Source organism: Antrostomus carolinensis, unplaced genomic scaffold, assembly GCF_000700745.2.
Source record: "Antrostomus carolinensis isolate BGI_N321 unplaced genomic scaffold, ASM70074v2 scaffold19185, whole genome shotgun sequence".
Lineage (NCBI taxonomy): Eukaryota > Metazoa > Chordata > Aves > Caprimulgiformes > Caprimulgidae > Antrostomus > Antrostomus carolinensis.
Genome location: NW_010314557.1, coordinates 11,191 through 21,143, shown reverse-complemented (window position 1 = coordinate 21,143; position 9,953 = coordinate 11,191). Strand labels below are relative to the sequence as shown.

Sequence of the window (9,953 nt, the reverse complement as noted above, 5' to 3'; positions counted from 1 at the left end):
TGAGCCCTGTCCCATCTTTTTGATGCTCCAAGTGTCAGTCGTTTCTTTTTCCCTCTAGCTGGCTCAGCCTGCTGGATGACATTAAATCATGAACTCTTTGCATTTAGCCAGTTAATTTTTTTAGCAGCCCAGCCCTTCTCAGAAGCAAGCTGGATTTACCCAGCTGAAATCTTTCCCACTGCAGCAAGGATCAGTCCTATGAGGTCACCTTAAACCACTTGCCCTCGAAACCATCACTTTGTTTCGTGTCTGACTGCCCTAATGCTAAGTAGGTCAGAGATCCCCAAAGGAGCAGAAGATGCCTTCAGAGTCAAGCAAAAGTTCTGCTGGGAGCTATGGCTACATCAGGAGCTTGGTGCTTCTGCAGAGGTCATGCCCAACCTGCCTCCGAGCAGTGATTTGGCATTTCTGAAGTGATGTGGGTTGTCCGCTCACTTAGACCTTCAGCTCGCGTTGCTGCAGTGATCCCCTGACGTCTGGGCAGGTCACCCTGGGCTATGGTGTGTCTCTTCCACTGGACTGGGAGAAGAGTGGGAAGGCTGAGTGATGGTGCAGCTTTTCAGCCTTCCCTCTTGTTGCAGGAGCTTTCTCACCTGCTCCAGAAGAGTCAGAGGGAAAACATGAGAGAAGACTTTGATGGATTGGTTGTAGGAAAGTCACCGGTAGAAATAAGAAGGAATGAAATGAAGCTTTATCCTGCTTTTCTGAGCAAAAGTTGGCCTTGTGTTGAGGATCATCTGGAGGGCTTTCACAGAGCTTCAGAAGGGTTCCTGGGTGCAGTGTGGGCAATGTGAGAGAAGGCTGGTGAGATGTTGGGAGTTCGCACTCACAGATTGGGGCAGAGGTTTCTGAACATATCCCAAGCAAATGTTCATGTGTTGTGCTCCTCCACAAACAAGAAGTTGTGCAAGCTGGAAGACCTACCAGTTTGCTGTCATCTGGGTGATGTGTGCATCCCATCAGCTGGGATGAACGGGAAGATTCAAGAAATTCATATTACTCCCCCACTTGCTGAGCTTTCTGGAACCAGTGAAGATCTCATGCTGGGCAGTTTAGAGTTTACCTACAGGAGAAAAATACCACAGCAGCAATTCATCCCAGGCTGCTGGCAGGAGCATCCCACCGATTGCCACAATTCCTTGGAGAAGTAGAGCTGATAGGAATCTTTTCTGCACTCTCAAGAGCCAGAGCCCTGCCTGTGCCATGGCAACAGGAGTTGTCTTCATGCCACGAAGAGGAGTGTTCACTTCGTGCTGCTGTTCAGATCTCACATGCGTATCCATCTGCCGTATGAAGCGATGCTGACCCGTTGGTATGGCAGCACGATTTCTTCATCCAAGAAAATGTCAAGTCCCCCTCTCTTTGGCTTGCAGTTGGCAGTAGTTTATCCCACAATGTTGTATTTATGTTGGGTAAAGTTCAGGGAGAAATACTGATGGAAATTGTGTCGATTTGGGTAAAGGGGAGGGGAGTGAAGAGGGGAAAATATGTGCTTTTTTAGAAGAACTGAGCTGAATTGACTTAGTTCCCCTTGGTGTGCCATGACCTGCTGAAACAGCAAAATGGTCTTCATCTCTGACTCACACAGGCTGGAATGGGTTTTGATTAAAAAAACCCCAACAAAACAGTTAAAAAGAGAGATTGATGTCTCAGATGAGGGATGTCAAATCCACCTGCTGCTCAGATGATGTTTGCCAGAAAAACCTACAGAGCTAGGTGTGAAAAAGTTTGCAGCTTGGTGTGAATAAACTCGTTTGCCACAGTTCCTATCGGTGCATTTGAAGTTGTCATGGAGGGTGGGATCCATGGTGGGAGAAAGGTTAATAAAGTAATTAATAATTATGTACCTAGCTCTCCAAGAATAAGCTGTCATCACTAAACGACTGGTTTGTTTGATCATCGTGCTCAACAACAGAAAACTCTGAAAGTGAACTGATGCTTCTTCTTTCAGGTGCCTCCATTTCCCTGATGGACAAGGAGGGCTTGACAGCCCTCAGCTGGGCTTGTCTGAAGGGACATCTCTCCGTGGTGCGTTCTCTGGTGGAGAATGGAGCTGCCACCGACCACGCGGATAAAAACGGACGCACTCCACTGGACCTGGCAGCTTTTTATGGTGATGCAGAGGTGGTAAGTGGCCAGTAATAGATGCAGAACAAAAAGGACAGTTAACATAAAACCTTCTAAATAGTACATCTCAGCTTGATGTAGAAATAAGCACATAGAGTCCTGGCCCTCCATACATGAAGGCGCTTCTGTAGAGGACAACACATGAGACCGATGTACCCTCAGACTCTATAGAGGTGGCTCAGCCCAAGCAGAGGAGCAGAGCGAGCACCAGCAGCTCACCAAGGTCTTGCCCAGCAGCAGAACTGACTGTTGGGGTTTCTCCTTGCAGGTTCAGTTCCTGGTGGACCATGGGGCCATGATTGAGCACGTTGACTACAGCGGGATGCGTCCCCTCGACAGGGCAGTGGGGTGTCGCAACACCTCAGTCGTCGTCACTCTCCTGAAGAAAGGAGCAAAGATAGGTAGGGAGGAGGGGACGATGCGCCCTCGGCTCTGAGCTCAGGCAGGGCTCCAAGGAGTGGGGTTGGCTTCCTAGAAAATAAAAGCCTAATTTAGAGGCAGCCTCAGCCTGCTCTTCATACTCCAAAAGCAGCCGGCAAGTCCTGACTGCCTGGTTCTCTTTATTAAACTGGGGAAATTTTTTAATTTTTTTTTTATTTTTATTTTTTGCTGTCATATTACTTAGCAAAGTTAATCAATAAACAACTGTTTCTTTGGCAAGGTCTTTCCCTCCGGTAATGCTTTTTCTATCTTTACTAGTCTTGAGTCGACAAATGTTACTCTGTCCATGCATTGCTGTGAGCTGCTGCGTTCACTCGCTCTGTGTATGCTTCCAGATCTCAGTGTTACCTGCACTGCGCCACACAGCTGCTCATGTTACGTTTTCCTGTGAAAGGGGATTTTGCTGGTGCATTGGCTTCTTTGCTGCCTGCCTCTCACAGCTGCTTTTTTTCCTTTCTTTTTTTTTATTTTTTTTTTTTCACCTTCATCCATTCTTTTTTCCCCCCCTCTCTCCTACAACTTTTTGTTTTCTCCTTTCTTTAAAGGTTGTCAGACGTTACCGAGTCGCCCACGAGGTATATCTCATTGCTGTCAGCATCAGCTTCGATCTGATAGCTTTGTCAGCCTTGCTTTCTCCTGTTTGATTTAGCCTGCATGTGTCCCCAACACTTCTAATCTTTTAATTTACCTCACCTTCAAATAATTTTTTAATGACTGTTGCAGAGAATAACTTGAACTTAAAAACTAACCTCCTTCCCCCAAAATGTACTGAATCTACTTATAGAATATCGTTGACTTATTCTTCACCCGCACTAATGAGTTGTCCCCAGATTTTTGCCACCCCTTCCCTCCCAGTATGAGACCTTGAGATAACGACTGGCTCTGCACGAGCGGTCCCCTGCGCAGAGCCAGCGTGTCCCCAGCCCAGAGCGGACGCCTTTGGCACCAGCAGCACTTAGACACGACCTTTCCTTTGTCGTATTTGCCACCTTAATGGATTTTTCTACTCTTGATATTTCACATCTTTTGAAGTTGGAAATCACAATCCACTTAAACATAAAACACCTATCAACAGTCAAACTGCAGATTTCCTAGAACACTTCCAGAGATTTTAATTTAGAAACGCTTTTATGTAACCACTCTTGATATTTTTTTGCTTTTTAAAAGTGTTTTATTTCCTGACCACGCTGGTTCCCCCACCCCAGCTGGTTCCACAATCAGCAGTGCCCTCTTGTGGAACTGGCTCCCATCATTTCCCAGACCATCGTGGTGCTGGTGATTAGGATTAGCCTTAATGACTGCAAAGGAAAACCATTGCCACGTGGATGACGTTAATTTAAGTACCAGAGGAATTGAGATTGACAAGCTCAATCATTTGGAGCGCTCTGCCCTTTGACCATGCCAAGTTGTTCTCTCCAGCAGAAATTCCCACCCCAGGATATTTTTTCCACCCAGCTTCCTACCACCCTTGCATTGTATGAGTTTTTTACCCATCATGCATCCTGTACACTGCAGGTCCAGCAACATGGGCGATGGCAACCTCCAAACCAGACATCATGATCATCCTGTTGAGCAAGCTGATGGAAGAGGGAGACATGTTTTATAAGGTGAGAAGAGTGGGTTTTTGGACAAATTGAAATGTTGCAGCATAACTTTGTGTGAGGTTTTAACTGAGCAGTGCTGCTGCCTTAATCTATGGCATGGAAAAGCTACTGCTCACGGTGTTCCTGGTGTCACAGAGTGTTTGGTTTTGGTTAGTGGGGCTGTGGAGAGAGGGGGATTGGTTTGCCCAAACCTGTAATGAAGCTGAAACAAAGCCAAGTCTCTCTGCATTCTGGATTTGAGCCAGCACTTCATTTCCTCTTTGAAAACAGCAGAACCCAAGTGTTTTACAGAGATTTGAGTGCTGATGTCATCGCATCAGATCTGGCAACGTTGTGATTACCTAGCAGGCTCAGTCCTGTGGAACAAGGCAACGAGGTAGTATAACCCAGAACAACTCATGGAAGAAACTTTTGCAATGAAACCAGATTGTCAGGACACAGATGGCTCTGTCCTGTCCTCTAGCCTGTGGGAGATGTTCCACCATTAGAGTTACAGAGACTTTTTTTGCTCTGCGTTTATTTTAAGCCTATCTTTAAAACCTGGAGATTTGCACACACACACAAAATGTGCAAGTACAACAATGATTCACTGTTAGGCTCTAAGGGTGAAGCAGAAAATATGCAAAGCTGGCATTGTAACTGGAGTTATCTGTCAGAGATACACGATACAGCTGAGAAACCTGAGTCTACAAGGTTTTAAAGCTCATTTATTCGTTGCTGCAGAATTTCTGACTGGGTCATCATGAGTTGCATATGTCCTAGATCCCGTTTTGCCCTCTTTCTTTCACCCTAGCTGGCATGCCTGGCCTCCTCCAGGGCACAGATCATCCCATCCCAAAAATAGGTGCCCAGATTAGCAAAGATGAGTCACCCTTTGAAGGTGACTGTTGCGTCCCAATAACTATAAAAGGAGCCCAGTTGATGGACTTAGATGCAGACACTTAATTTTTAGACTAATTTTTAGATGCAACTTAGATGCAACTTCAGAGCCGCATCAGGGCCATAACGTTTATTTTTGCTATTACAGAGGCCTGCTATTCTCTGAGCCCTGGGGACTCCACCCAAAGTCCAACACTTTGTGTTTTTTACCCTCCCTCGTGCTTATTAAGCTTTGGGTGAAGGTGTTCTCCAGAAATAGGTTGCTGATCATCCAACTGAAAAGGCCATCGATCCAGAAACCAGATGGAGTTGTATCGAGTTAACACCATTTCTGCTGTTTCTCACTGTAGCGTGACAAGTCTGTATGAAGTGGGAGAACTCAAGTTGCACAAGGCATCTGCATTTCCAGATCAAATGTTCCCTTAATCAAATGTTCTGACTTTTCCTTTCTAGAGAAGAGCTAAACAGTGAAATCATGTTACCTTCACCACCCAAAACATTCACGGGGCTGGTGAGTGAGTTCTCTGTAGTGAAGTAAACTCAACCCAAGGATGTGTTTTGACATGTTCTCCTTCTATTAGAAAGGTAAAGTGAAAGAGGCTGCCCAGCGCTACCAGTACGCTCTGAAAAAATTCCCCAGGGAAGGGTTTGGAGAAGATCTGAAAACCTTCCGTGAGCTGAAGGTGTCGCTGCTCCTCAACCTCTCCCGATGTCGAAGGAAAATGAACGTAAGTCTCCCCACTCTTCATGGCCTTACGTGCAAGCTCCCAGCTTTCTGCCTGTGCACAGAGACATGTCCATCCTGTAATCATGCTTTGACCTCTGAGATCTTTCCTCTGTGTAACCTGGTTGTCCTTCACAGAGCACTGACATTTTATAATTCAAAAGAAGTAATGATTTCATATGCGTTTCTGATGATTAAAAATTCATTGCTATGTTTATAGCTTTCTGAATTTTTTATTACTCCCTTTTGATGATGATGTGAATTAAGGGTGGAGGCATTTTTCAGATTTCTAGGGCAGTGGTGAGGGAGGAGCCAGGAGATGTGCTCCTTTGAATACTAATTAATTTAAAATGAAGGAGCATATGCTTAGGGGGCTACACTTCCCCAGGGCAGTGACTCATCCAGAAACACCCCCACATACTCCCTCTCCTCCCAGAGCTGCCAGATCACTGTCGCTCTCCCCGCTCCAATCCAGCAGCATCTAGCGACCAGCTCCTGCAGTTCTGCCAGCAAAGTGCCACCTCCCCCTTGCTCTGTACTTGGGGACTGTCACCTCTACAACTTAAAGTCTCCATAGACTCAAAAAGAGAAATCTCTACCAAGGCCGTGAGACAGCAAAGATTCCACTGGATGGGAAGGGGCATTTGTGACATTTCTTCATTTCTTTAAGCTGTGAGGGAGACAGATGAAAAGTGATGGAAGTAAAATCTTAATGCTGGTGAGGAAACAACAGTTTGTAGAAAAGGTGTGAACCTTCTCTTTAAAGGAGCCAAACTGCAGCTAAACCTGTGCTTTAAGGCCCAGAGTTTTGATTTTTATTGGTTTTATTTTATTTATTGTTAACTGGGGGAATCCCAGGTTTTGTGATAGAAAATTTCAGAGGGTTGTAATTGCTCCTGCAGTTTTTGCACCTCTAAATGAGACCATAAAGTTACCTGCCTCTTGATTGCATTCCCAGTTTAGTCTCTCAGGCAGGATCTCAGTGACTGCTGCTGAAGGTACAGACAAAAGTATGAGCTTCTCCTGTCAGGGCATCTACATAGCAAGCTCCAGCATGGACACCTTAGGGGAGGTTAAACCTCAGCCTGGGTTTTGCTAAGGTCCAACTGGCCTTGCTTGCTCCTATGTGGTTGCTCAGTGCAGTCCAGGTGGCCATCGTGCGGTCGTCAACTTCATTTCTAGAAGATGGAGTTTGTTTATTGAGTTTTTGAACAAATCAGGAGTCCTTTGGTGCTTTCTCCCAGAAGTGCTCAGGGTCATAGCCCAAGTCAGCAATCCAAAGCAGTTTTTAGTTGTGAAATGAGAACCCTTCCACTGGGAAGAGGTCTCCTTTGCAAGTGCTCAGCTGAGCTTAGCCGTGTGTGAAGCATTCAGGACAAGGCAGGGGAGGACAACAGGTTTGAACATCACTGATAGTCTCATGGCACTGCCACTCGAGAGCATCGAGCACAGTCTCCAGCCCAGGCTGTCACTGTCTCCCTCCTCACTCCCAAACAAGGTGTAGGGGAGAGGCAAGGAGTGGTGGAATGGGTGGCTTTGGTAGGAGACCTTTGCTGGGCAAGTCCTGTTGGTAGCTACCGAGGTATCATAGTCCTTCCCTTTGTGTGCAGTTTTATTCAGCCCCTTCAAAGTGTGTCAGTGTGTTGCAGAGTGGGAAGCAGAGGGCGTGGGAAAGGTTTCCTCTTGCTTTCAACTGTGGAAAAAAAAAAATCCTTCATGAGATTACATTCCAGCCTCTGTGAGACCAGATGTTTCCTCAAGACTGTAGGTTGTTGGAGAGGGATTGCATGCACTTATTGGGGACATGATCAATGAGAATGGAGCCAGGGGCACGCTGGCAGACATTGTTATGAGAGGGCTTTGAGTCTTTGGACCTGCTATCATAGCTCTCTGGCTGTAGATGATGTCAAATCCATGTGAAACGTCCAAGTACCATCAAATTTTCCAAGTTTACATGCAAAAAAAAAAAAATGTCCATATTAAATTTGTTTTCTTCCCAAACTGTATATATTTTTATTTCTATATCTATTCAATTACTTATCTGCGCACCTATTGTAATGACAGGATTTTGGCATGGCGGAGGAATTTGCTACTAAAGCACTGGAGCTGAAACCGAAATCTTATGAAGCTTACTATGCAAGAGCAAGGGCCAAACGCAGCAGCAGGTGAGGAGAGAGAGAAAGGTCTGAGGGGCTGGTCTCTTCAATCCTGGCCACAGCGATGTAGGCATTCACCATGCAAAACCCTACCGGTGTCCATTAATGAGACTACAAACCTCTCAGACTAACACCCTCCCTCATTTGGTAATTTCTGGAGACAGCTGAATGCAAAATGGTTTGAGAGGTTCATCTTAAGTTCAACTTTGAACATCTTAACTACACCAAGATTGGGTATTCTTTTTAAAAATACACTTCAGTTCAACCACAACTTGGAGCAAAATATGACTCATGGAAGCCCTGTGGCCTGTGTAATGCAAGAGGGCAGGCTCATTCATCACAGTCGTCTCTTCTGGCCTTTAAACCTCTGAGTCTCTCTGTCCTACAGCACTTTTCACAAGGCAGAAGCTGCCGAGTAGCTGTGCAGTGTGCGTGCGGGCAAGTGCCAGCCGGTGAGCTTCCAGCCATAGCTTGTGCTCAGAGCACAGCAACCAGCTTCTAGAGAGCTGCAGCGCTGGGATCTCTCTGCAGTGCTGGGATCTCTCTGCAGCATCTCAGATGGATCCCAGGGGATTCCCTTTTTAATGTCCCTGAAAGCTAAAAACTACAAGATTAAATTCATTTCAAAACCGATCAATGCCATTCCTAGGTGAGCAGGAGGGCTTGCCTTTGAGTCCTGTGCCACCACCATTTGACCTTCCATGATGGAGGTGATGTGTGGAACCAGGCTCCTGGCCCAGATGATGTTGTGCTGCCTGGTCCACAAGGTCTTGATGTGGGAGGTGAAGCCGTGACCTTCTGTTCTGCAGAGAGGTCCTGCTGGCTGAGCCACGCTGACCTAATGCCTTGCCTTGAATTGTTTTCCTCTCCATTGTTTCAAGGGAGCATAAGAACCGGGTTCCTTTCCAGATTATATCAGCCTCCCCGTATACAAGTGTCCTTTTTTCCTCTCCAGCAGAAACCACCACTACTTTTGACTTCTCTTCTCTATTTCCCAGTTTGTGCCCAGCAGCACCCCTGAGGTCAGCACCATCCAGGATGGCTTTTCCTTCCTCCACCTGGTTTTCAATGGCTTGTGCAAAAACTTAGGCTGGTACTGGGAGGTGCTGGGGAGTTTTTTGCTGTGATCATCTCCCCATATGACAAATCATGTTCGAGTAGATGGTTTTGCTCAAAAGCAAACAGTGTCCCTGTAAATGACAACCCCCTTCCCTGAACCCCCACCTTCCTTTTACTCCTCACAGGCTGGTCTTCCCTGTGCAAAGGCTTCCCCGGGGGGCTCGCCGGCTCCCTGCCGTTGCTCCATCCCTTCATTCTGAAGAAATTAAGACGTTAGCCAAATCCATTGCCAAATTGGAGAGACCTAAAGCGCTGACCTGTGGGAGCCCCTGAGCTCTGGAGCCATCCCTGTCGCTGTGTGGTCTTGGCATCAGGCAGAAGTTAAATTTTCACTGGCGTAAGCAGTTGCAGCTCCATCAAAGCTGTGCTTGTTTACAGCAGTGGTGAGCTTGGCTCCGAGTCACTGGTGCTTTGGTGTCTCCTTCACTCATGCAGGGGCAAAGCTCGCGGTGGTGCCGTGAGGAGTAATGAATGAATTGGCCGGTCACGCACACCGCAGAGGACAGGTGGTTTTGCTAGTCTGGGTTGTGCCATCTCAGGACTGTGTTCCCCTCTTCCCCAGAACGCTGACAGTGTTTTCTTTCAGTTTGGATCAAATAAATCTGAGGGAAGCCCATAAGACAGAGTTTGAGGGACGCAGGCAGTGGTAGCAGTCACAGACATCTCCCTCTGTAACACGGACAAGGCACTTGAACCCTCAGGAGCCTCCGAGAACGGCTCCATTCCAATCCAGAGTAATTCCAGTTCTCATTTCTGTCCCTTTGTCAAGCAGGCAGTTTTCAGCAGCCCTGGAGGACCTCAACGAGGCCATCAAGCTGTGTCCCAACAACCGTGAGATTCAGCGGCTGCTGATGCGGGGGGAAGAGGAGTGCAGGCAGGGGCAGCCGGAGGACCAGCACACCC

General features: G+C 46.9%; 1 protein-coding gene across 1 annotated transcript in view; it reads left to right on the top strand.

The window, feature by feature from the left end:
* Positions 1-9,953, top strand: part of TANC2 (tetratricopeptide repeat, ankyrin repeat and coiled-coil containing 2) — a gene marked incomplete at its 5' end in the record, with an annotated part of 22,527 nt that overhangs the window by 10,319 nt on the left and 2,255 nt on the right. Inside the window, 7 exons of the mRNA XM_010167696.2 lie at positions 1,952-2,127; positions 2,396-2,528; positions 3,114-3,143; positions 4,084-4,175; positions 5,633-5,779; positions 7,840-7,940; positions 9,823-9,953. The exon at positions 9,823-9,953 is cut by the window's right edge and continues 2,255 nt beyond it. Coding sequence (XP_010165998.1) covers positions 1,952-2,127; positions 2,396-2,528; positions 3,114-3,143; positions 4,084-4,175; positions 5,633-5,779; positions 7,840-7,940; positions 9,823-9,953 — 810 coding nt within the window. The remainder of the gene's footprint in view (positions 1-1,951; positions 2,128-2,395; positions 2,529-3,113; positions 3,144-4,083; positions 4,176-5,632; positions 5,780-7,839; positions 7,941-9,822) is intronic.